We start from the raw sequence: 27198 nt of genomic DNA on the forward strand, positions 1-27198 counted from the left end.
AAATATATAAATATATAAATATTTAAATATAGGCATTTTATGAAATTTTATTAATTTTAATATCAATATTATTAATACATTTTTTTTATATATTTTATTTGTAATTTTCTTTTTCTATTTAAATTTTTTTTTTTTAAATATATAATTTTTATATATTTTATTATATTAGACAAAATATTAAATTAAATAATTTTTTATTATTCTTTATTTTACTGTAAAAGTTTGTTTTTTTAAATATTTTTATTTTTTTTTATAAATAAAAATAAATATAAAATTTAATACATTTTTTTTTTAAATAAATAAAAAAAATATTCATCTAAATTTATTAACCTTTTTTTTATTCTTATTATTATAATTACTGTTATTACTATTATTATTATCTTTTTTTAATTCGAATGAGGTTCTACGCCGAAAGAAATTTTCAATCCAACTTCATCATCTTTTTCAAATCTATAACCCTTCAAATTTTTTTAAATAATTAATATATATAATATTATTATTATATTTATTATAAATTTAATATTACTTATAAAGTTTTCATAGCAATAGAAGACTATAATGAATTTTCAAAATCAACAAAACAAAAATAAAATTCTCTTCCTGTTTATGTTCTTTTGCGAATTAATCTTACTGCTACAAATCCAGGAAACGGTCTAAAAATATCTTTTATATATAAAAACATAAATATTATATATATATATAAATATATAAATATATAAATATATAAATATATAAATATATATATATATATATTTTTTTTTTTTTTTTTATTTTTTTTTTCTTATTAAATATACGCGAAACTTCTCGTTCATCAGAATCTATAGGAATTCCTTTTTTAATATAAATATTTATTTAATATAATAATTATTTTTAATATTTATATATAAATATTATAAATATTTATACTTTTTACCATCTACATATAAAGAATTAGTTGCTTCTTTTTCTAATTTAAATATTTAATTTTCTATATTTTAAATAGCTCTTGACATATAATTAGTTTAATTGTCATGATAATTTCCTGTTATTTATTTATTTACATTAAATGTTTATTGAAAGGAAGTATTTTATATTTAATTTGTGCCTTAATTTAACAATTATTAAGGTTATGTGTATCTTCTTTTTTTTAAAAAAAATAAATAAATAATTCAATAATGTTATGCAAATTATAATTTTTTACTATTATTAATTTAAATTTCCAATCATATAATTTTATTAAGGAATTTATTAATTATATTAATTTCTTTTATAAATATAAATATATATATATTATATATATATATATATATATTTATATTTATATATATATATATATTTATATATATATATATTTCATTTTGTTTACGATTATTAAGATGCAGGTGCTTAATAAGTAGCAGAAATAGGTGGTATATAGCTAGAATTTTGTGCAATTTATTACTAATTTACTTATTATATGTTTACATTTTAAAATAATTTTATATATATATATATATATAATAAAAATTACCCTAATTCATATATTAAGGTTATTAATATTACTAATTATATTCAATTGGAATAAAGGAAGTTTAATTATGTTATTAATGTATTTAAGGTTATTATGAAAATGGAATTGGAGGCTTTTTTTGTTTTTTTAATAAAAATAAATTTTATTTATATAAAAATATATATATATTTAATTGTGTCTAATATAAAATATAATATAATTATTATAATTTATGTTTATATATTTACTTGTATTTATGGATTATTAGTTTAATGATAATTTCCTTATTATATATAATCATTTTAATAATATTATTCTTATTTTATATCGATATCTTTAATTATTTTTTATTTTAATAAAATTTATATATATTTATAATTATTGATATTACACATTCTTAAAGGGGTATTTGGAAATTAAAAGCCACTCATAATTTTTTTGGCATAGTCTGCAGATTCAAATGTATTAAAATCTACTTCTGCATATTCGCTTTATTTATATATTGTATATATATTCTCATTTTTTTATTATATAAAATAAAATATATAGGTTTACGATTCATTCTTATCATTATAATATATCCTTGTACCTAAAAAATTTTTAAAATCTCTAAATCTTATTTAGATATCTTCGTTCTTTAAATTTATTGGTATATTATTTACAATTAATGTGGTTGCATTCATATAATATCTTTTTTTTTTTATTTAAATAAAGCAAAAAATTAGTAAATTTATTTTAATAGTTTAATAGATCTTTTTTTTATTTTAATAATATTTTTATAAGATTATTTTTTTTATTTTTTTTCTTAAAAAATTATATTTGATATAAAAACAATAATTTGAAAAAAAAAGAAATATATATATATATAATATATATATATATATATATATAAATATATATATATATAATTTCTTTATTTTATACTTTATATCTCTACATAATTTGTAATTATATATATATTTTTCTTTTATTTTTTATATTTAATAAACTTTTTTATATTTATTTTAAATATTTAAAACTAATTTTTATAAATTTCTATATTTTTTTTATAATTAATATCTATATATATATGAATATAGATATATTATTTAATTATACTTAAACATAAATTAATAAATTATTTTTAATATTTTTTTATATATATTTATAAAAATACTCCCTTGATTAAATATTTCAAACATATTCTTAATATTAAAAATAATTCCAATTATTCGGATAATATATAACAAACAATTATAAAAAATAATCCAAATATATTGATTATATAGAATAAATTGAATAAAAAAAAAAAATTATAAAAAAAAACTTAAAATTTATTTTTATAAAACATAAATCTATAAAAACTAAAAATTAAAGTCTTAAATAAAATTAAAAAAAAAATATACTAAATTAAATGCCAATTTTTAACATTATAAAATAATTTTTCTGAAAAAATCTATTTTTTAAGATAAAAACAACAACACCTCACTCAATTTATATTCTATTTAATAATTTTTTATTAAAATATGTAAAATAAAATATAAAAATAAAAATAAAAATAATGAAAATAATGAAAAAAATGAAAATAATGAAAATATTATATATAATAAATATATATATATATATATATATATATATATATATATATATATATTTATATACATATTTATATATATTTTTCTTATAATATATCTTTTAATATATTTATTTTTTTAAAAATAACATTTCTTGAAAATATATATATAAAAAAATAAATTATTTAATGAATTTTTTTTTCTTTGCAATAAAAAATTAAATCTACAATTATTATAATGTAATCTAATATCTTTTTATTATTTAAGTATTAATTATCTGTAATTAAATCCTATATAATATCATAAATTCCCCAATAGTCTAGCTGGTTAGGATACAAGGTTTTCACCCTTGAGACCCGGGTTCAAGTCCCGGTTGGGGAATATATATTTTTTTTTTTATTAAATAAATATATAAATAAAGTATATATCTTTTTTTTTTTAATTTACATAAAAAAAAAAATATATATTTATATATATTTATTCACAAAAATATAAAATATATATTATTCAATTTAAATAAAACTTATATATAACCTAAAAACTATCAGATTTAACTAAAGCGAATTAATCCTCATCAAAAAGTAGACATTTTTCATCTTTTTTCACTTTAATCCATTATTAAATAGTATCAATTTTTTTAAAATTACTACCGAAATGTTAATAATTTTCAACTTATTGTTTTTTATTTCTAAAAACCCAAATCCCATTTGGTCCTTTACATTATATAAAGCATAATAAAGACTTATTTTCATTAAAACTATCTTCAAATTCGTCTTTACAAGTCGCATATACTTCATCTTAAGTACTATTATTATAATTTTGTTAATGTAAATGATTTTCTGATATTTCTATTAATTCTATAAATGCATGTTCTCTTGAAATTTTATTGATATCTTTATATTTTTCGACTAAATTTACATATGTTTATCTCTCGAATTTTTTCGCGATTTTATTATTACTGTTTATGGGTAAATTTACCTATATTTTTTCTTCTATAGGGATATTGTTTTATTAAAATAAAGGAATATTATTTTCCTATAATTAAATTTTTATTTCGATAATTTTTTTAGTTTATTCGTCTTCTTCGTCGCTATTTTCAACTTAAGTGGGTTCTAAAAAGACTTTTTCTTTTTATTTTTGGGGAGAAGAAGGCTTTTTTTATTCACTATTATGGTCGTCTTTTATTTTCATTTTATTTGATTAAAACATCTTACTATTAATCCATGTATTTAAATAATTTACACACATGTTTATGTTTTCGGTTGCGTCTTTCATTTTAGATATATTTTAACCAGGAAAACGACTTTTTATACTCTCATATAGCCCCGCCGTTTTAGGAACTTTTTTTATTAATTCTTCGGCTTCTAAAAGGTTTTTTCTTATATTATTCTCTAAAGCATTCGGCATTTGCTCTTTTTGTATTCCCTATATGGCAGAACGAAGTGTCTCGCAGGCTGTTTATAGTTTATTTATTTCTTCTTGGTATTATTCGGGAAATTAATGTACTTCCATTACGGCTGTAATTATATCGAGGAATTCCATATATTCTTATTTTATTTATTATTTTTAATATTTTTTTTTTAAAAAGAAGAAGGTAAAAGTAAGAATATTTGTTTTTATTTCTAGAGGGAATATTTTTTTATTAAGTTATTATTATTTTATTATTATATTTTATTTAATATAATGGGTATAAAAGAATTTTATAATATTTATATATATTTTTATTTTTATTTTTTTATTAAATGAAAATAAATGTGTTTTTATATAAAATATTATATTTTAATTTAATTTTCAAGCAATTATATTAAATCTATTTTTGATATTTATTAATACAATTTATATAGATTAAAAACACATTTAGAAAATTCATTTATTATAAATATTTAATACAAATAATAGGTAAAAATTGAAATTCTAAAATTTAATAAACAATAATATAAATTAAAAATTTATAAATATTAATTTTATTATTTTTGTAATTAAGTAAAAATTATATACATTAAAAGTATGAAATATATATAGAAATAATAAATAAAGGTTATATTATATATTATATATTATATATTATATATTATTAAATTGTTTATTTATTTTCATATATAATTTATTTTTATTTCATTTTTTATCTCTTATAAACATATTAATTTATATAATTTTAATTTTTCCTACTTATTTTTATATCTATAATTAATAAAAAATATTCTTAAATCTAAATCTAATAATATATTTGTTATAATTTATATAAATATATTTAAACACTTATTTATAAATATAAAAATATTTATTATAAAACTTAAAAATATAAATTAAAAATATGAATTAACAACTAAACGAAATAAAATGCAAAACTTTATTAATAGGAAAATCAAATGTTGGAAAAAGTCTAATTTTATTAAGTTATATAAATAATGGTTTTTTATCTATGAAATATCCTTAGACTACAAGTAATTAATTTATTAAAATTAAAAAAATTATTAAAAAATTTATAGTAAGTGTAGATTTTAAATAAAAGACAGAATAAGTAAATGATAAAATTATAAATCTTTAACTTTGGGATACTGCAGGTTTAGAATAATTCAGACCTATAATATAAACATACTATAAAAATGCAAAAGCAGCGATTTTAGTATTCGATTTAAATGATATATAATCACTTATTGATGTAAAGTATTGGCTAAGGGAACTACGTATATAAGTAAATTTTAAATTAAATTTATGTAAATATAATTATATATAGTGTGGAAAAGATGTTATTAAAATTTTAGTAGGAAATAAATGTGATTTAGAATATAATGAACCTGATTAGGAAATTATACAATAATATTGTAAAGAATATGAAATGGAGTATATTAAAACTTCAGCTGTTATGAATATTAATATATAAGAATTATTTAGAAACTTATCTTAGAAAATATATGAAAAATTTAAAGATGGTATAAATAGTGAAAGAAAAATTAAATTAAATTAGGAATTTTAATAAATTAAAAACGAAAATAAAAAAAAGTGCTGTTGATATTTATAAAGTATTTATCTATATAATTATAATAAATAAATATATAAATCAAAAAAAAATATTTTAATAAATATAAATTAATATATTATATATATATATATATATATTTAATAAAATATTTATTTTTAGCAATTAAAAAATAATTTACATTTTTTTAATATTATTTTTATTTTTTCTATTAAAAAAAGAAAATATTTAGTATAAAATAATTTTTATTTATAAAAGCTTATATTTTTTTATTTAAAAATTTTAATTTTTATTTTAAATAATTGGAATTAGATTATTAAATTTTGATAATCTTTTTATTCATTTTTTTTTATGTCATATCAATTTTCATTATTTTTTTAATAAAAAATTAATACTAATATTAAATATATAAAAATAGTAAGATTTTTATTTAAATTTTTATAGATATTTATAATATTAAAAAACCTCATATATTTTTAATTAGAAAATATAATTATTTTATTATAATACAAAAATTAAAAAAAACTGAGTATTTTTCTATAAATAAATAAACACTGACAATAAAAATTTATAACTTTGAATTAAACAGTTTTTATATAAATAATTATAAGAATTTTTATGTAAATTTTAACTTAAAAAAGGTTTTAATTAAAAATAATTTCAAGTAATTTTTTTATATTAAAACATTAATACTATTTATATTTGTATATAAAATAATATTTTAACAAAAAGTATATACTGATTCCTTTTTGCTTTAACGAATACACTAATAATTAAAGGAAAAAAAAAAAAAAAAAATGATTTTCACTAATAGATTATATATATCCAACGATTTCTGTTTTTTAAGAAAAAAAATATAAACATAAAAATATAATCTATTAAATATAGTAATTAAAATAACAATAAATTATATAAAAAATAATTATTAAATTTAAATAATATAAAAAATGATAAAAATATATATTAAAATTTATTAAAATAACAATAATATTATAATAATATATAATGTATTTATTAACAAACCGAATTTAGCTCAGTTGGAAGAGCATCGGACTGTAAAGTATTTGTAGTTATCCGGTGGTCCCCGGTTCGAACCCGGGAATTCGGATTTTTTATTTTTATTTTATTTCATAAATTAAAAGGTATATTTTAAAATTTTTATGATTAACTAATTGTTCCTAGCCCTTCTATTTTACCATTTTTTTATATAGAAATTCCTTTACCTAATAAACTGTTTTCTCCAAAAAGTTTCACGCTTTTTAATTGTTCAGAACATTATCCTTTCCCTCTATCGTTTGAATAAAAACTAACTTTTTTGTTTGTTTATTATTAATATGTGTTTTATATAGAATAGCTTTTTTATATATACCTAATTTAGGATTAAGTGCTTCTTTATTATTTATCATTGGGGTATAGTATGAACCAAAAGATTCCGGAGGATTGCTTAAATCGCCATATTAATGTAAATATACTTCGTATTGCTAATTAGGAGGCATATTATGTAAATGAATAACAAATTTTGTGGGTTATGTTATACTTTCTTATTAAAAAGATAAAATACCATAAAATAAATGTGATTCTAATGGATATATAATACAAATAGCATTTCTAGGTTATTTAAAGTTTTCTAAATCATTTTTTATTGTATTTTTATGAGTATTAAAATATAATTAAGTGGCAAAACCAAAAGTTAATATTCTGAACATCTTTTTAATTAATATTTTTGTTTAATTTTAGTCTAAAAAAATAATATTATTTATAAAATATATATATATATATATATATATATTATATATTTATATATTTATATATTATATATATCTTTTAATTTTTTTATTTAAATTTGAAATTAATAAAAATATTCTCCCTCTTTTTTTTTATAAATTAATATAATTAATATATATATATATATATTTATACAAAAAAAATGACTCTTTAATTTAACAATAAAAAATCTGAATTTAAAAGAAAACCAATATAATTTGAAGGACTTTCATAAAAAAACACATTTTCAAATAATTAAAATGTGCCTTTTTAAAATACTAGACTTTACAATGATGGAAAAATAAGGATTAATTTTTTAGAGGAGAATCAAAATATAAATATATAAAATATTTTATTAAAAAGGTCGAAACATAAATATGCAAACTAAATAATAAAAATTAGAATTTTAGTCAAAAAATATTAAATTTAAAATAAAATAAGAAAAAATGTAAAATAATAAAAATATATAATCATATATATATACATATAAACATATATATTTATAATCTTAATATTCACTAGAAATATAAATATTATTTAAAATCATTCTAATTATAATTATGTTTCTAATATTTTTACTAAACTTACAATTTAATTATATAATAAATTGCACATATGATATTTAATTAAATATTTAATACTAAATATATATAACCATATTAACACATTTTTCTATATTATTTTTATAAGTTAATTAATAATTATTATAGTAATTATTTTTAAATGAAAAAAAATTTGCAATATAATATTAGTAATTATTCTTAAAAAATATTATGTTTTTAGATATTTAATATATTACAAAAAAACAATAATTTAAGTTTTTATAACTAATTTGCAGTTATATTAAAAGAATCGATTAATTTATATAATAAAAGCATTAAAATATTAATAATTTATATATTAGTGAATTATTATATATATATATATATATATATATATATATATATATATATATTATTATATAATTATTTATTATATTATTAGGTATTTAATAAGATTTAAAAAGTAATATAAAATAAGAAAGTGAATAAGAAATTGATTAAAAGTTAAATAAACAATTAATGATCTAACTTATGAATATAAAAGGATAAGTTGATTAAAAGTTTTAATCTATTATTTCATTAAAAAAACGAATTCCGAACTTTAAAAAATCTGTGATGAATCCTAAAACGGTTTTACTTAAAGAGTTTTACTTAAAAATGATTTTTAACGATAATGTGAGATTTTTATGGATGACCTTAGAAATTTATCATTGTAAGGGTAAATGAGTTAAATTAGACATAATAACGATTAATATATGGAAGAATGTAGATTATTAGATAAAGAAATTAAGAATTAATTAGAAGAAGTAGTTTATTTTTTTTTTTAATTTATTTTAAATTATTTAGGAAGATAAATTAATTAATAATATTGAAAAAATTTAACAAAAACTTTAAGTTTTTTAAAATGAAATTTAATTTGCTTAAAAAGAATTGGATGAGTATTTTTTTTATATATTTTATACAAAAATATAATAATAAAATAGAAACGATAAAATAAAAGAAAAAATTGAAAAAGAATAAAAAGAAAAAATAGATGCTTGTATAAAATAAAACAGATAAATTTAAATTTTGAACGAATAGATAATTCAATTTAAAAAATAAAACAAACTACTATGCATAATAATCAATAAATAAATGAAAACTAATTAAGCCTTTGATTATGAATAATATTTTAAAATAAAAGATAAGAAAATAATTGAATTATTTTATAGTGAAAAATTCAAAATCTAATAATAACAAACAACGTAAACTTTTAATAATTATATATATATATATATATATATATATATATATATATTTATATATATATATTTATACATATATATAATTTTATTTTTTTTATTAAGTTTAACAAATACAAATTAAAAAAGTTAGAAAAGTTTTTTTTTAAAAACGTAAACTAAAATAGATTTTTTTCAATTATAAATAATGACTAACACCCTTTATTCTAAAATGCTAACTAAAAAATATCAAATGAAACTGAGCTTTTCAATAAATCCTCAATTTATAAAAATATAAATTAAATATATTCTAAATTAAGCTTTAACAGCTTAGAATATAATTTTGTGTTTAATTGGAATTCTCCTTAAGAAAATGAAATGTGTGAATAAATTAATATTTTTAATTCTTATATTGAAATTGTTAAAAAAAGAGATAATACTAATAATATGTTAGGTTTGCCTAGTGTAACATTAAAAATATATGTATATATATATATATATTTTTTTTTTTTTCGTATATAAGAATACTATTATCATGATGGGAGATAAAGATAGAGGATGTACTTTATAAATATTAGAAAATATTAACAATTTATGCAATTTTGATAATGGTTATTTAAAAGTTATATAAATTACTTATAATTATTAAAATTTAGACGAAAATATAGATTAATGTATTATATTATATTATATTAATAAAATATGTCTATATTTTTTTAAAATAAGATTTATTTTATGAAGAAATAATAAAAAATTATAATAATGTTTTTAAAACTAAAATTTATAAATAAAATATTGTCATTTGTTGTATTTTATAAATTTAATAATATAATTAAAACGGAATGTATAGTTCTGATATTAAGAATGAAATATATTAAAAATAAATTAATATTTTTTTATTTAATAATGATTTAGAAAGTAAAGATATAATAGCAAAATAAATTGTGGCAATTTTTAATAAGGATAAGATTGTTTTATAAAAAGAAGTATTAGTTGAAAAAATTGAAAATTTAATAAAAAATACAGAAAAGAAATTATTTTTAGCAGAAATACCAAATTTAATTAAAAACAATTAAAAATCATACGATAAATATAATAAAATTAAAGATATTATAAGCTTTTTATAAAATTTTGATGTATAAACTGTTTAAAAATGAAATACATATATATATATATATATATATATATATATATATATATATATTTATTATATATATATATATTTCTATAATTATATATATATTTTTTAACATATAATATAAATTTAAAATAAGTATATCTATTATAATTTTTTACTTTTTTTAATTAATTAATATGTAGTGTTTATTTATAAATATTTTTATTATCTTATTTAATATAAAATATTATCTTATTATTTTTATTTTTATATCTTCTTCATTAACCTATTTAAAATTAATTTTTTTATATTCAATTTTTATAATCAATTAGTTAAATTGAAACTATTTATTATTGTAGACTAGGGTTCAATTCTCTGTTTGAGAATTTTTTATTTTAATTATTTTTAAATTAAATTTAGATATTAATAATATGATTATATGTTTTTTTAATTAAATATATGATTATATGTTTTTTTATTTAAATTTAAATAAATTAAATATATGATTGTTAGTTTTTTAAAAATATATTCATGAATTATAATTTCAAAAGATATTAGAATTTGTAATTTTATATATTAAAAGAATTTTTTTATAAAGTATTTAAATTAAAAATATGAAGCATTGTTATATTTATATTATAAATATTTATTACAAATGCATTTAATAGTTTTTTTATTTTTTATTTTATTTAATTATAGTTGTTATAAAGAATTCTAAATTGAAATTAAGAAATATTCTAAAGTAAAATAATAATTAAGAAAAATTGAAATATTTTTTTTTTGATAAATTATATTTAAAAGAAAGATTTATATATATAAAAAAAAAATATTAACTTTTTTTTTTTTTTTTTTTTAAAAAAAAAAAAAAAATGAAATATAATAATTCGATAAATTTATAATAAATTATTTTCAAAAAAAAAATAAAAAATTGAATAATTAAATATATACATATATATAAAAAAATAAAATAAATAAAAAAAAAAACAAATATTTATATTAAAATAAAAAAATAATTAATAAAAATTGAAAAAATAAAATAAAAATAAAAATAAAAGAAAAAATCTTAAATATGATCAACTAAAATCGATTATATCAATAAAACTAAATACAAGAACGCGGTTATGGTAATAAATTCTTAAATAACTTTAAAATACTAAAAAATTATATATACTTATATATATAAATAAAAAACATCCTGAAAATCATATATTTAAGAAGGAAAAAAAATAATAAAAATTCCGAAAATATTTTATCCATTTTTTTTTTAAAAAAACGCATAAATACTATTATATATATATGTCATTTTTTCTATAAAAAATAGGAATAATACAGCATTCAATCTAATAATAAAGCACAGATTAAATTGTAAATAATAAATATATATAAATACATAAATGTAAATATATGTATATTATATATTTATAGGAAAAACAAGAAAATGACTGTAATCGTTTAATAGACTTATATATGAGAAAATTAATGATTATTGATAGTTTATAGAATTAAAGGACTTATTATGCTTCATCTATTAATATTAAATAGAATACTAATAAACCTCTATTTATATAAAGTAATTAATGGGATAAGGTTTTAAAGGAAGTGTATTGGAGGTCTATTGATTTTAAAGAAGAGAAAAAAAGTAAAATGGCAAGGGCTTTTTATTTAGCAAAAAAAATGAAGAAATAAATGAATAAAAAGTTCCTTATTTAAGATGAATTAAGCTTTTTTCATAAATTGATAGGTATTTAAATATGTTAGGATGTCTAAATAATCTTTAAGAGTATAAATGAAAATCAGGATGTATAAAAAATTGATATAAATAACGAAAATATAGAATAAAATGGTGAATAACAGATGTAAATAGAAAATGAAGATTAAGAAAAAGAAAAAAAGAAATATAAAAATATATAAAGAAGTTTAATTCTTTAAATTAAGAAAATAATTAGAACGCTCTATAAAATATATATAGAGACAATGAAAGAAAATACGATTTATTAAATAAATTAAAAGTTAAATATAATATATATATATATATATATATATATATATATATATATATATATATAATAAAATATAGGATATTATAATTAAATTTGGTGGGAAAAGAAAAGAAAGAAACAATATAGATAATCTTTTTTTAAGTATATATCCATAAAAAAATATGGAAAATAATAATAATAATAATAATAATAATAATAATAATAATAATATTAAAATGAAGATAACATAAAAATCTAAAAAGAATACTTAATTTATGATTAGTCTAAATGTAATATTATGCAAATAGAAATTAATAAAAAGAGAAAAAAAAAAGATGACAATTTAAAAGATACTCTTAATGAAGAGTTTATTAATCATGTTAGAACATTAAATCCTTAAACAGACCCCAAAAAAATGAAATATGATAATATCAATGAACTTTCAAGTTTTTATTATGATAAAAAATCACTATTTGATAATACTGAATTTGTTAAAATGTTTGAAAAAACTGTATTTTTTTTTATATATATTTTTTAATATTCTATATTATTTTTTTTTAATAATAATAAAAAAAAAAAAAAGATTTAAAATTATAATGAATTTCCTAAAAGTTATGAATAAATACCCAAATTATAAAACTTAAATGATGAAGAAATCGAGTTTAAAGGCTAAGATGCTTATGACTTAATTTTTGATACTTTTTGTTATACTCATGTAGCTGATGTTGACAAATTTATGAGGAAAGTTTAAAGGAATTTGTAAATAAAATAAAAAAATCATTGATATATAAATAATATATATCTATATATAGAAAATTGTGTTTTAGTCCTGATTAGTTAGCTAAAATAACTAATGTTTAAATATAAAATGAAAAATAAGTACTTTCTATTGAAGAATTATTTAAAAGTTATGCTTTTTTAAAAAACGATAATACCATTTATGTTCTATATAATTAATTCGATGTTAATTAAAATAATTAATTTAATGCAAGAATTATAGAAGAGCCTGTTTTACATGATCTTATTAAATATGAAAGTTTAAAATAAATATCACGGCAGGCTATTTATTTCTTCTTTTATGAATATTATTAATCTATATGGGGATCTAAAACTAACCTCATTGCGAATTCTTTAAATGCAAATCCTATAACTAAATGTATACTTAATTAAATATATAAATATATATATATATATATATATATATATATATATATATATTTATATATTTAAGACTATGCTTTTAATGATAAAATTGTCGAGAAATTAATATGGAATTTAAAAATAAAGAAAAAAGAGAAGATTTTATATTTTTATGAAACTATATTGCCTACTATGTATAATTTAAAAGGGGAAGACTCGATTCTAAACTAGTAGTTTTATTTAGAAAAAGAAGAGGAAGAAAAAGAGGAAGAAATTTAAAATAATTCTTTAAGTTTATTAATTAATGACCAAGATGATTTAGAAAAATAAGTAAAAAAAAGATAAAATAGGAAGAAAAAAAATACGAATTAAATTCAAAAAAATATGAATAGGTGCTTCTAGTAGTATTTTTCACAAAATAAACTCAATGATGTAGGTAGTATATATGAACATAAAAAGAGCATTCTTGATTTCATATTGGGAGCCAAAGTAGCAAATATAAAAGAGAACTTTAAGCAAAAAGAAGAAGAAAAATGTAGCAAAATTATTGATTATTCGTAGTATTGTAAAATGGTTAAACCTGAAGATGTTAAAATTTTAAATAACGAAAAAAATACAAGCCCATAAATGTTAAAAAATAAAAAAATTGTAGTAGAACTTAATAATTAATTAATGGTTATTTTATAATATTATAAATAATAAATGGCTTAATAAGGAATATAAGAACCTATATTTAATAGAAATTAACAACCAATATAATAAATGAGACCTTAAGGACTCCCTATATTGCAATAATAAGGAAGCATACCTGTTTAAAGGCAGGTTTCATAGTAATAATAAGGATTTAACTAGTAATAAATTTAAATCTAAAATAACTATATGAGTGGAAATAATGCTAATTTGTAATTGTAATAATAAATATAATAATCAAAAATATATTAATAGTAATAGTAATAGTAATAGTAATTGTCATAGTCATAGTCATAATCGTAATCATAATCATAGCCATAGTAATTGTAATAATTATAGTAATAGTCATAGTAACAGTAATAGCAATAGTAATAATAATTGTAATAATAATAGTCATAGTAATAATAATAGTAATAGTCATAGTAATAATAATAGTAATAGTCATAGTAATAATAATAGCAATAGTAATATTAATAGTAATAATAATAGTAATAATTATAATAATAGTAATAGTAATAATAATAGTAATTGTAATAGTAAATATAATAGTAATAATAGTCTACTTTTTAATAAAGTGATAAAAAATATTAATAATTTTAAGGTTAAGGTTAATAATAATAATTTTATACACAGTAAAGATAATCACCAAATACTTAATAATAATAGGTTTAATATTAATTATAAAATACTTAATAATAAATAAATAATAATTAAAATAATATAAAAAATAGTTAAATTATATAATAATAGTAAATTAATTTAAATGGATAAAATAATAATGGACATATAAATAATAATAAAAAAAATAAAAAAGATTCAAGTAATATTAATAATTAAAATATAAATGAAAATTCGACTAGTAATATATAAAATAATACAAATACTAATATTTCTCCTAAAAAAGGTAAAAAATAATAAACTTAATCAGTATAACTGCAAGTATAATAGTAAGTATAATAATAATAATAATAAGTATAAAATAATAAAAATGATAAATAATAAGGTAAAAAGAAAAAAACTAAAAAAAATGCAAAACAAGAAGAATAATAAACATAATAAACTATTTCTTAATCTTAATAATCAAATTAATGAAATAAAAAATATAAATTATAAATATTATAATTATTTTAATAAAATATTAATATAAGTATATATATATATAAAAAAGTTATATATGTATTTATAAAATTAAATTATCTTAATTTTTTTATATTAATAAAATTATTTAAAAAAAAATAAAAAAAAAATCATACTTATAAAATTTCATTATTTTTATTAAAATAGAAGAGGAAGACTTTTTTAATAAATTTACATTTTAACATCATTATATTATTTTAAAAGTCTTCCTTAAGAAAATTAATTTTAAAGTTGATTAGGAGAAGTAATACTTGAATAAAGAATATTTTTATATTTTTAATAAAGATTAACTAAATTTATTTTACTATTATTTACTTATTCAAAATTTAAATATTAATTTTAGGAATTATTATTATTATTATTATTATTATTATTATTATTATTAATATTAATAATATTATTACTTAATTTTAATTTAGGAAGATTTTATTTATTAAATTATAATTTTTAAAAAATAAAATTATTTTTTTTAGGATTTATTAATATTTCATAAATATTTTATTTATCTTTTAAATTATTAATGTATTTACAAAATTTTATTAAATCATAATAATTAATTTTAACTTAATTGAATTTTTAAAAATCTTTCCAAAATTATAAATTTTCTATAGAAATATCTAAAAATATATATATTTATATAAATTTATATAAGATAAATGTACAAAGATAAATAAAATTTATGAAAATAAATATATATATATATATATATTAAAAAAATATATAAAAATATTTATTTAAAAAATATATATATATATATTAATATATAAATAAATATATTTATTTATTTTTATATAATATATTAATACCTTATATAAATAATATATTATCGCTTTATTTAATTTGATTAAAATGTTTTATTTTTTCTCCTGTTGATAAAAATACATTAAAACTGTTTTCATTATTTTTATTATCAAATCTTAGAAATCTACATATATATTTTTTCCATTATTAAAATTCTTATATTAGTTATAATTTATCTATATTTTTATTTTCATATATTGGTATATCAAATGTATTTATTTGTAAACTTTAAAATGTAGTTTTCTATAAATTTTGTATAAAATGTACTTTTCTTTATTTTTTTTCTTATTTTAAATAATCTATTTAAAGTTCAACTTTATCTTCAATTTTTTATTTAGAAGTATTCATTTTAGGACTTGAACTTTCTTTTTTATTAAAAAACACGCTTTTTTTAGTAGATTTTATAGGTACCATATGATGAGCATATTTGCTTTTTCTTTTTTATAATTTTTTGTCTATTTCAGCTTATTAGTCGTATATTTTTAGTGTACTTTTTAGGTTAAGGTCTTATATTTTTTCAATTGTTTCCTTTATTTAATATTGTTCGTATATACCCTTCCTTTTATCTTTTTTTTAAACACGATTTTTCATTATTAAATATTCGTCATCGGACATTTCTTCTTCATCGCGATTAATTTCTGAAATATTTTTTTCAGAAATAGCGTCAATAGCTGAAATATTAGGATTTTCAGGTATATTGATTTTTTTTTTTTATATAGGACTTAATGTATGTATTGATTTTTATAAATCAAAATGATAATGAGGAGATAATTTAGTTTCTTCTTAAAAAAAAAAAGGAATATATATTTTATTTCTACGTGACATTTTATTAAAATATATATATATATATATATAAATATATATATGATTGAACGTTTTTTTTTTTTTATTTATAATAATTAAAAATAAAAATATATAAATAATCTGATCTTATATTTTTTAATGTATATATAAATATATATATATATATATATATATATATATATATATATATATATATATCTTTAAAATAAATATCTTTAAAGTAAAAAAAAATATGGATATAGAATAATTACATTAATATTAACTTTCTCAATAATTTGCTTGTCATACATAAGGTGTTAGATGTGTCCATATAGAAAAAAACTTCCTTATAAGTGGATCTACAGATAAAACTGTAAAAATATTCTAATTTGTATAAGAATTAAAGAAATACGAATTATTATATGAAGCTAACTTTTTCGACGATTATATATACTCAGTTAAAGTCTTACAAAATGGAAATGGTATTCTAAAATATGTATATAATTAAAATAATATAAATATAGGTTTTATTATTGGAAGTAAAGATAAAAATATATATATATTAGATTTAAGTGGAAACCCAATATAAGTATTAAATGGACATGAAGGACCAGTATTATATATATATATATATATATATATATATATATATATATATATATATATATATATTTATATATATATATAAATATAATTTTATTATTTTTTGTTTTTTCCTTATTTTTTTATAAAAAAATTAATTTTATTTATAATAAAAGGAAAGTTAATTATCTTCCTATTTTATTGTTTGATTGTTTTTTTTTAACCAAAATGCCAGAAAAATTATAAAATAACACGTTTATAAGTAATATAAATATATATTTAAGGTAAATAGTTTATGCCAATATAATGATAATACATTAATTAGTGGAAGTTGGGATGCAAGCAGTCGCATATGGAATTTTCAGGAAGGAAAAGAAATAAAAAAACTGGAAGGTCATTCTTATGCTGTATGTGTTTTGGGAATTAATAGTTAAGATTTAATTATTACTGGCTCTTAGGACGGAATCATGCATTTCTGGTAGTTTTCTAGCTTTAAAGAAATCAGGAAAATTAAGGCTCATAAAGATATTATTAGGGAAATTCAATATATTGAAGAAAGTGGACTTTTATTGAGCTGCTCAAATGATATGACGCTCAAAGTTTGGAGTTTAGAAGGAGATTAGGTTAACGTTTTAGAAGGACATAGTGGCTTTGTATTTAGTTGTGTATGCTTTTCATTCGGAAACTATGTTTCGGGAGGAGAAGATGCCTTAATGAATATTTGGAAAGGAGAAACTTGTATATAAGGTTTAAAACATCCAGGTACAGTATGGAATATATGTATAAATAGATATAATATGGATATTATTAGTGCCTGTTCAGATGGTAATGTGAGAGTTTTTGTAAAAGATGACGCAGAAAGGACAGCCGGGAGGGAAGAAATTGAAGATTTCGAGAAAAAAGCAGCAGTTTAGAAAGGCGTTTCAAACGATGAAATATCTAAACTGCCAAAAGTAGAGGAAAAAGAGAGTTTTTAAGGGAAAAAAAAAGGGGAAATTAAACTTTTTAGAAATGGAGATGTCGCCGAGGCTTTTTAATGGGATTTGGAGAAAGGAATATGGGAAAAAATAGGGGAAGTTTTAAACTAATAAAATGGATCTTTTTAGAAAAAACTTTATGAAGGAGATAGCGTTTTTCCTAAAGGAAATTACGATTATATTTTCTAGGTAGAAGATGATAGTGGATTTTAAAAAAAGTTGCCTTTTAATAATAATGATAATCCTTTAGAAATCGCAGAAAAATATTGCGTTAGGGAATAAATTAGTAAGGGAAATGTTGAATAAATTAGAAAATTTTTAATAGCTAATTCTAATTGTACGTAGAATCAATAATAATAATAAGGATAATAATCACAACAACACTAAAACTACTAAAACTAATAAGTTTAAAAAAAAGATAAAACATATACATATTTTACAGTTTCAAATTTAAATTATTACGAACAAATGAATATAGAAGGAATGAAGAAAAAATTTAACGAAATAAACTTGATTTTAAAGGATACAGACCATTATTTAAACGATAAACAGCTTTTCTCTTTAAACTTTATGTTAGATATGTTATAAAAGACTAATATGTATCATAATTCTAAGCTTTCTTAGCCTCAATTAGAAGTTTTTACTTTAAAATTATTAAAATGGCCTTAAGAACATATACTTCCTGTATTAGATTTATTCCGTATTTTTGCTCTACATCCATAATCAGACTCACTATTTACAGGTGTAGATAGTGGTTTAAATTATTTTACGATTTTAATAGGCGGATTGGGTAGTTTAAATGAAATTGGAAAGGGTTTGATTATGAAGACTTTATGTAATTTATTTTCATAGACTAACGGGAAATATGGGATGTTTTAACATTGTAGATTTTTAATTGAAGGAATAAAGTATTTAAGGAATTCATAAAATTAAAATTTGAGAAATTGCCTTGTTTGTTTTTTTTATAATGTTTCGGCGGAAATCGTGTTTAATTAAAATTATAAAAACGAGAATATTTTAGCCTTTTTAGAAGAATTAATCTAAGTTTTCTAAACTGAAAATAATCCCGATAATATTCTTAGGATTTTAATTAGTTTTGGAAATTTCGTTATTAAATATGAAAACGTTAGTAAATAAGTTTTATAAAAAGTAGATTTCGCCGGAAAACTAATATAATTTTAAGACTAAAAAATTTAATAATGTCTAACTGAATTAAACGATGCATTAGAGTGAATATATATATATATATATATATATATATATATATATATATATATATATATATATATTTTATTTTATTAATATATATTTTAATATTTATACAAAAAATAAATTATATTTATTTCGCTTCTCTCATTCATCTACTTATTATTGTTATTATTATGAATAAAAAAGTAAATATACTTATAAACTTAAGACTTTGCTTATATTAACCTATTCTATTTTACTATCATTACAACAATACCACTATACATAAATTAAATAATTATATATATATATATATATATATTTATGTTACTTTATTATTTCTTTATATATAAGATATATAATGCCCTTAATTTTAATTTCCTATATGTACAATTACTGCGTTTAATTAATAATATTAAGATTAATTATTATTATTTTTTTATAAAAAAAATTCATTTAAATTTAATCCATTAATTTAAAATTTAACTAAATCATTTATTTTTTATTTTTTAGGAAAAATTTTGAATCTCTTTAAATGTAAAACTAAACAAAAAGGCAATTTTCCTATAAAAATTTATTTTATGCCTTGATTTTTCTTCTCACATTTCTCACAAAAATACTCATCTTTACCCAAGACTTCCAGTTTGAAAAACTCCTTTAAACAATCATATACAGACTTATTTTTTGTATCTAAACTTAAAGATAAGTCTAAAAAAGGGTCATAACTCCATGAAAAACCACCACAATATCCACAAATTACCTTATTTATTAATTATCCACTAAATATTTAATCTATTATACTATTTTAATATTATTAATAATATTCTAAAGCTTCATAGGAGTTCTTAAATTAAATTATTTTTTCAATTTTTTATCTTTTAGGATTTAATTCATCTTATATTTCACCTAATAACTAAATAAATATATAATAATATATATATATATATATATATATATATATATATATATATATATATATAATATTACATATCTTAAAAATTCCTAAGCATCTTATTATTTATGTTAATAAAAGGCATTTTATATAGACTTTTTTATATTGTTTAAGTCACATATTTATTGTTATGATGTTTTTATATATTTTTTTAAAGCTTTTTAATATTCTATACATTTTTATTTGTTTTCGGTGAAATTTTATTCTAGGAAATACCTATTAAGTTCTTTTATACTAAATAAACATTAAAAAACGGAGTTTAAATAACAATAATTTGACTAGTTAAAGAGCCCTTTAGGCTCTATTATTTGATTATATCCATTAAAAGACTTATTTTAGGCATTTTATAAATCTTGAATATTTATTTCTGCATTGTTTCCGTACAAAAAAAGATAAATTTAAGCTAATTTAGAATTTATTAATATAAAATCTTAATTCTGAGTATTATTTATCTTTTAATTGAAAAAAAAATTGAAGAATCATTCAGATATTTGACATAAGATTATAACCATTGTTTGTTAATTTTATAATAATTATGATTTTATGTGTCTTATGTATATTTAAAATATAAAAGTTATTCTTATTTTTTCTAATTTTTGTGAATATATATATATACATACATATATGTATATTATACCTTTCTTATTTAGTTTATTAAGTTAATTATTATACAATCTTTTCTACTGTGCATTCATCTATATTAAAATCTATATCATTTAATGAAAGCTCCTTTTTTTTTATCATTTAATACAATATATATATATTAATTTTTTTTAACTGTATTTTTTGTAGATATTTAATAAGATAAATCTTATATAATATTAAATGTCAATTTCATATTTTTAACAATTTAAAAATATTCTATATATGGATCATAAATTTATAAGTTTTCAATTGTATTTGGTTTTTATATTTTCATTTCTTTATATGGGTCATATATTTAAATATTTTCAATAGTACTAAAAACAAATATATATTTATATCTAAAATTATATATAAATACTTTTCATAAATAAAAAAATCATTTTTATATTTTAATTATTAAAAATTTGTTGGTTTTATATATATTTTTTATTGAGGATTTTAATGTAAAGGCTCAATGTCTGAAGATATTTCTTCGTCTTATCTTGGTTTTAGTAATTGATTTTAAGATAAATTAAAAAAATAACTTTATATTAAAATTAAATCTGCTGTTTTCGGTTTTTTTGTTGTATAATTATCTTCTGTTTTATATGTTTAATGATATTAAATCTTTTTTTTTTTTTTTTATTTATTTTATAAATTTTTTTTTTTACGATATATTTATCACTATATGTTTCCATTTTTTTTTTTTTTTTTATTAATTAAAAATTATTTTATTAATTTTTTTTTTTATTGTTTTTATTTTATTAGAAAAAAATGAAAATAAAAAATATTAATTTTTTTAAAGAATAATTTGATAGAAAAATTCTGGCTTATTTATAAAAAATTTATTATTTTAATTATATAAAACATTATTTAAATAATTTAAAGTTTATAAACTTTTTTTATATATTTAATAATTATTTTAATTAACATAAATATAAATTTTAAATTATAAATAAAATAAAAGATGCTATGCTTTATTTATTATATAATTATATTTATAAAAGAAAAAATAAAATATATATTTATATATTTATATGAATTTGTCAATATATGAATATATAAATATATGATTATATGAATATTTATTTTATAAATAATTATTTTTAAATATTATAAATATTTTAAATATAAATTAAAAAAAAATAAAAATAAAAAATATATATATATTTTTTTTTATATGTTTATAAATGTATCTATATATACAAATAAAAAAATTAAGAAATAAATAAATATTATAATAAATTTTATAAAAAAATTAAAAAAATAAACTATGAGTATTTTTCGTTCAGAAGATATGAAATATTGTCGCTTAGTTGTTCCTTCCGAAAGTGCTTGGGAGACTATAAATGAGCTGGGTAAAATAAATGCTCTTCATTAAATAGATTAGGAACCAGAAGTATCTGCAATGCACCGTCCTTATTTTAATTACGTAAAAAGATGTGATGAGGTATTATTTTCTTTATAAAATATCTAGAACTAGATAATAAGATTTCAAGGGATTATAAAAAAGCCTACTGATATATAAAATATAATAAACAATGCTTTTAAAAATGCTGTATAATAATAGAATAGAGCAGGTCATACCTTTTTCGAAAATTTAGAATCTGAGACTTTTTAAAATAATAAGTAATATAGATTAGATATTTTACTTTTTTATATATATAAAATAAAATATATATAAATAAATATATATATATATAAATTATTATTATATATATATATATCACTTTAAAATATAATTTATATTTTAGTTTATTAAATGATTAAATATCTAATTTAGATAATATATATGAGAAATAGAAATATTTAAAAGAAAATCATTTAGTTCTTCTAAAAGCTATAGAATTAATAGGTGATAGTTTTTTCGAATCTTCTGATAGATATCTAGATAACTAAAATCAATAATAATTTACCAATGATTAAATAAAGGGTGGATTATTAAATAAAATTTGCGGAGTTATCAATTCTGATGACTAAGTAAGATTTTCAAAGATGCTATTTAGACTTACTAGGGGTAATATATTAATGAAAATGTCTGATTTAGATACAGAATAATCTCTAAAAGGAATCAATAATAAACAATAATAATTATAAAAATAATAAAAGAAAAGAACAGTTTTTTTCATTGTATTTTAGGGATAATAAGGTGGTATTATACACTCTAAAGTGAATAGAATGTGCGATGCTTTTCTGCTAGTAAATATAATTTCCCTGAGACTTAAAATCTCTATAACTAGCGCCTATTAGAGCTTGATTCAGCTATTAGAGAGAGTTAATAGGTTCTTTGTTTGACAAGTAATAACATAATTAGGTTTCTAAGCATTTATACAGACGAGAAATATAACGCAGGGTGTTCGTATATCGAGTTCTTAAAGCTATATACAACTAAAGAAAAAAATATATACTGCTGTATGAACAATCTGAAGCAATCTGGTGCTGTTTTGGTTGGTTTTTGTTGGATTCCTAGTGATTTACTTGGAAAAAGCTTAAGAGACCTTAAAAGGTGATTATTCTTAATTGAGAAACTTTAATATACCTAAATCTACACTACAAGAAATTCCGTTTTCAGAAGATCAAACTCCTCCGACTTTTTTTAAACTGAATGAATTTACTTCCGCCTTTTAACAAATTGTCAATACATATGGAATCCCGAGATATTAGGAGGTAAATCCTGGTCTTTTTACATTAATTTCTTTCCCTTTTCTTTTCGGAGTGATGTTTGGTGATATCGGACATGGTTTTTTACTCTTTCTTTTTGGTCTTTATTTGGTTATTTTTAATGACTCAATCTTAAAGGACCCAAAAAGTTCCTTTAGAGGTGCTTTATAAATCAGATATTTAGTACTTTTGATGGGTTTCTTCGCTTTTTATTGCGGTTTGATTTATAATGACTTCCTTTCATTGCGATTGAACCTTTTCAATTCTTGTTTTAGGAATAGTCCTAATTAGTGGGGGGAATATGAGAAAATAAATAAAGATTGTACTTATATATTTGGACTAGATCCGATATGGGGAAAAGCGGAAAATGATCTCACTATGGCTAATTCATTTAAAATGAAGCTTGCAGTCATTTTAGGGGTATCTTAGATGATGTTAGGTATTACTATGAAGGCTTTTAACTCTATTTACTTTAAAAAATGGCTAGATTTTTTCTTCGAATTTTTGCCTTAAATCGGGTTTATGGGTATTATGTTTGGGTATATGGATTATTTGATTTTCGCGAAATGGAATATAGATCATTCAGTTGTTAATAGCGGAAAAAAAATAGAAGATTAAAGAATGCCGAGTATTATTACTACACTTATAGATATGGCATTATCTTTAGGAGGTGTAAAAGAAAAAAACGGTGCTATTTTTGATAAAGGATAAGGAAAATCAGCCTAAGAAACATTTTAATTAATAGCTTTAGGTAATAAATAAACAAATATTTTATTATTTTTATTAAAATATTAAAAAGTTGTCGCTTTATTATGTGTACCTTTAATGTTATTTCCAAAACCTATAATATTGAATATTCAAAATAAGAGAAAACAATAATAAAATGTAAGTAATAATAATTCATTTGAAAATTCAGCTTAATAACCTTTAATTAAAGACATTGAATTAGTAAAAGATCTTGAAAATACACAAAAGGAAAAAATGGATAATAAATAACATCATAATGAAGAATTTTCTGAAATATTCGTACATTAAATTATAGAAACTATTGAATTTGTACTCGGTTCTATTTCAAATACAGCCTCATATTTACGTCTTTGGGCACTTTCACTCGCACATTCTTAATTAGCAAATGTTTTTTTCTAAAAAAGTATATAAGGCTTCCTTGAATCAGGAAATATTTATGCTGTAATTTATAAAAAAACAAATATATATATAAAAAACATTTAAATAAAAAAAAACATATATATATAAAAAATTATATAAAAATATATAAAAAAAATATAAAAAAAAAATATAAAAAATACATAAAAAAATACATAAAAAAATACAAAAAAAAATATAAAAAAAATATAAAAAAAAATATAAAAAAAAATATAAAAAAAATATATAAAAAATTTATATATAAAAAAATACATAAAAAAAAATTATAAAAAAAAAATATAAAAAAAATTTATAAAAAAATTTATAAAAAATATATAAAAAAATATATAAAAAAAACATATGAAAATAAATAAATAAAATTTATAAAAAAAAATAAAAAATATAAAAAAAAATAAAAAAATTTATAAAAAAAAAAATATTTATATATATATATATATATATATATATATATATATATATATATATATATATATATTACTTTTCTGTAAAAAAAGCTTGTTCCAGCTTATTTTGTATTTGCTATTATTACTTTAGGTGTATTAATGGCTATGGATGTCATGGAATGCTTTTTACATGCACTTAGATTACATTGGGTTGAATTTTAAAACAAGTTTTATAAAGCTGATGGGTATATTTTTAATCCTTTAAGTTTCGAAAAACAAATATAATTTTATATCGAAAATGAAGAAAATTATTGACTTTTTTATTTACATTTTATTATTTATCAAACAGAAATATTTTTAGTATTTTTATTTTTCATTTTAAGCTTGTTTTTTTTTTATTATAATATTTATTGTATTTGTTCTAGTTTTTAATTTTTTTTTTATATATAAATATATATATATATATATATATATATATATATATATATATATATATATTAATTTATTAATTTAGTAAATAAACATGACAAATATTTACTTTGAGTTTAATTTAAATCTAAATATTTTTCTTTTTAAAAAAAAAAATTTAATTATATATTATTTATTCTTACTTTTTTTTCTTTTTAATTATAATATATTATCTAGCTTTATTATTAAATTCTATTTTTATATTTAAAAAATTAATAAATGAATAATATTTAAAAATACAAATAATTTATTTTAAACTATAAGTAGATTATACATTTATTGATTTTTTTTTTTTTTTTTTTTTTTTTTGAAAAAATAAAATAAAATAAAAGCCCGCCTTTATATTAAAGTTAATAAATATTAAAAGCACGTAAAAATTGAAAATTGGGAGGACTCTGTACAAATATATTATTAATTTTTATATATATCAATCTTAATCCAAATCATTTTCTAATAATATATCATTAAATTCAATTTAAATATATATTTTTCATTAATAATATTCTTTATTTTAGTATTTTAAAGCAATTTCAATAACAATTGAGCTCACGATATTCTTACACTTTATTAAATTTAAGAATTTTCGGGTTTTTAAGTTTAAATTTTTATTCAAAATGTTAATTTCTTCGATTAAAAATATAGCCATTTCTATATAATAATGTATTTGAGTCAAATCTTAACGTTTAATTAAAAATTCATTAAATCTTACTAACTAAAAACCTATATATTTTAATGATTAAAATTTTAATTTAAAAAGAATTTTTAATTTTAATGAAAGAATTTTGTATTTTTATATTTATGGTATCATAATAATTTCTCCTTATAATAATATACGTCATACTAATAAATATATGAAGTAGTATTTTTCTTTTAGTTATAATTTTAATATTAATTTTATTATAAAAATACATAAAAAAAATGAAAAATCTTATAGAATTGACTATGTAATCCTAATATATTTATATATCAGGTAAAGTAAATATAAATATGGTTCTTTGTTCTTCAATAAATGAAAGATGAGGTAT

General features: G+C 16.4%; 5 protein-coding genes and 2 non-coding genes across 7 annotated transcripts, besides 62 other annotated features; all 7 read left to right on the forward strand. All coding sequences in view use genetic code 6, as the record gives it.

Moving 5' to 3' along the window:
- Positions 1-31: part of a microsatellite that runs on past the window's edge.
- A 637-nt stretch (positions 32-668) lies between these two features.
- Positions 669-750: a microsatellite.
- Positions 685-753: a microsatellite.
- Positions 753-786: a microsatellite.
- A 48-nt stretch (positions 787-834) lies between these two features.
- Positions 835-870: a microsatellite.
- Positions 839-892: a microsatellite.
- Positions 850-905: a microsatellite.
- A 342-nt stretch (positions 906-1247) lies between these two features.
- Positions 1248-1331: a microsatellite.
- Positions 1332-2321: 990 nt separating this feature from the next.
- Positions 2322-2375: a microsatellite.
- Positions 2376-2967: 592 nt separating this feature from the next.
- Positions 2968-3009: a microsatellite.
- Positions 2978-3009: a microsatellite.
- Positions 3003-3044: a microsatellite.
- Positions 3042-3123: a microsatellite.
- Positions 3124-3329: 206 nt separating this feature from the next.
- IMG5_167950 lies at positions 3330-3402 on the forward strand. Its single transcript has one exon. It is a non-coding gene; the product is annotated as a tRNA-Glu (tRNA).
- A 1302-nt stretch (positions 3403-4704) lies between these two features.
- IMG5_167960 (ras oncogene family protein, putative) lies at positions 4705-6034 on the forward strand (the record flags this gene model as incomplete). The annotated part of the gene is made up of 4 exons (XM_004030031.1): positions 4705-4708; positions 5382-5465; positions 5511-5716; positions 5759-6034. 4 exons carry the CDS (start codon positions 4705-4707, stop codon positions 6032-6034), a joined length of 570 nt encoding a protein of 189 aa, XP_004030079.1.
- Positions 5061-5096: a microsatellite.
- Positions 5294-5334: a microsatellite.
- Positions 5315-5344: a microsatellite.
- A 209-nt stretch (positions 6035-6243) lies between the features above and the next one.
- Positions 6244-6305: a microsatellite.
- Positions 6268-6311: a microsatellite.
- A 712-nt stretch (positions 6312-7023) lies between these two features.
- Positions 7024-7109, forward strand: IMG5_167970. The gene has a single exon. It is a non-coding gene; the product is annotated as a tRNA-Tyr (tRNA).
- A 649-nt stretch (positions 7110-7758) lies between these two features.
- Positions 7759-7822: a microsatellite.
- Positions 7765-7822: a microsatellite.
- An 855-nt stretch (positions 7823-8677) lies between these two features.
- Positions 8678-8729: a microsatellite.
- Positions 8684-8747: a microsatellite.
- An 815-nt stretch (positions 8748-9562) lies between these two features.
- Positions 9563-9640: a microsatellite.
- Positions 9568-9633: a microsatellite.
- A 1049-nt stretch (positions 9641-10689) lies between the features above and the next one.
- Positions 10690-10770: a microsatellite.
- Positions 10771-11073: 303 nt separating this feature from the next.
- Positions 11074-11129: a microsatellite.
- A 469-nt stretch (positions 11130-11598) lies between these two features.
- Positions 11599-11693: a microsatellite.
- Positions 11649-11704: a microsatellite.
- A 954-nt stretch (positions 11705-12658) lies between these two features.
- Positions 12659-12710: a microsatellite.
- A 101-nt stretch (positions 12711-12811) lies between these two features.
- Positions 12812-12854: a microsatellite.
- A 622-nt stretch (positions 12855-13476) lies between these two features.
- IMG5_167980 (hypothetical protein) lies at positions 13477-14151 on the forward strand (the record flags this gene model as incomplete). Its single annotated transcript, XM_004030032.1, has 2 exons — positions 13477-13779; positions 13855-14151. 2 exons carry the CDS (start codon positions 13477-13479, stop codon positions 14149-14151), a joined length of 600 nt encoding a protein of 199 aa, XP_004030080.1.
- Positions 13794-13849: a microsatellite.
- Positions 14152-14702: 551 nt separating the features above from the next.
- Positions 14703-15007: a microsatellite.
- Positions 15008-15135: 128 nt separating this feature from the next.
- Positions 15136-15197: a microsatellite.
- A 738-nt stretch (positions 15198-15935) lies between these two features.
- Positions 15936-15993: a microsatellite.
- Positions 15994-16265: 272 nt separating this feature from the next.
- Positions 16266-16367: a microsatellite.
- Positions 16273-16367: a microsatellite.
- Positions 16280-16390: a microsatellite.
- Positions 16294-16337: a microsatellite.
- Positions 16391-17225: 835 nt separating the features above from the next.
- Positions 17226-17257: a microsatellite.
- Positions 17258-17336: 79 nt separating this feature from the next.
- Positions 17337-17393: a microsatellite.
- Positions 17390-17420: a microsatellite.
- On the forward strand, positions 17392-20446 carry IMG5_167990 (phospholipase a2 activating, putative; the record flags this gene model as incomplete). The annotated part of the gene is made up of 5 exons (XM_004030033.1): positions 17392-17656; positions 17699-17787; positions 18041-19962; positions 20276-20321; positions 20435-20446. Exons 1-5 carry the CDS (start codon positions 17428-17430, stop codon positions 20444-20446), a joined length of 2298 nt encoding a protein of 765 aa, XP_004030081.1. The 5' UTR covers positions 17392-17427.
- Positions 17792-17867: a microsatellite.
- Positions 19967-20022: a microsatellite.
- Positions 19971-20051: a microsatellite.
- Positions 20447-20842: 396 nt separating the features above from the next.
- Positions 20843-20905: a microsatellite.
- A 1439-nt stretch (positions 20906-22344) lies between these two features.
- Positions 22345-22384: a microsatellite.
- A 32-nt stretch (positions 22385-22416) lies between these two features.
- Positions 22417-22462: a microsatellite.
- A 69-nt stretch (positions 22463-22531) lies between these two features.
- Positions 22532-22582: a microsatellite.
- Positions 22558-22614: a microsatellite.
- Positions 22615-22770: 156 nt separating this feature from the next.
- IMG5_168000 (v-type ATPase 116kda subunit family protein, putative) lies at positions 22771-23792 on the forward strand (the record flags this gene model as incomplete). Its single annotated transcript, XM_004030034.1, has 2 exons — positions 22771-23126; positions 23252-23792. The coding sequence occupies 2 exons, from the start codon at positions 22771-22773 to the stop codon at positions 23790-23792; spliced, it is 897 nt and encodes a 298-aa protein (XP_004030082.1).
- Positions 23155-23224: a microsatellite.
- Positions 23793-24215: 423 nt separating the features above from the next.
- Positions 24216-26066, forward strand: IMG5_168010 (v-type ATPase 116kda subunit family protein, putative; the record flags this gene model as incomplete). Its single annotated transcript, XM_004030035.1, has 2 exons — positions 24216-25346; positions 25817-26066. 2 exons carry the CDS (start codon positions 24216-24218, stop codon positions 26018-26020), a joined length of 1335 nt encoding a protein of 444 aa, XP_004030083.1. The 3' UTR covers positions 26021-26066.
- Positions 25353-25416: a microsatellite.
- Positions 25393-25681: a microsatellite.
- Positions 25405-25732: a microsatellite.
- Positions 25405-25733: a microsatellite.
- Positions 25405-25734: a microsatellite.
- Positions 25411-25737: a microsatellite.
- Positions 25421-25555: a microsatellite.
- Positions 25674-25746: a microsatellite.
- Positions 25738-25797: a microsatellite.
- An 80-nt stretch (positions 26067-26146) lies between the features above and the next one.
- Positions 26147-26203: a microsatellite.
- A 253-nt stretch (positions 26204-26456) lies between these two features.
- Positions 26457-26482: a microsatellite.
- Positions 26483-26915: 433 nt separating this feature from the next.
- Positions 26916-26957: a microsatellite.
- Positions 26958-27198: the final 241 nt, after the last annotated feature.

This window comes from Ichthyophthirius multifiliis (genome assembly GCF_000220395.1).
Source record: "Ichthyophthirius multifiliis unplaced genomic scaffold scaff_1120509251246, whole genome shotgun sequence".
In the NCBI taxonomy this organism is placed as follows: domain Eukaryota; phylum Ciliophora; class Oligohymenophorea; order Hymenostomatida; genus Ichthyophthirius; species Ichthyophthirius multifiliis.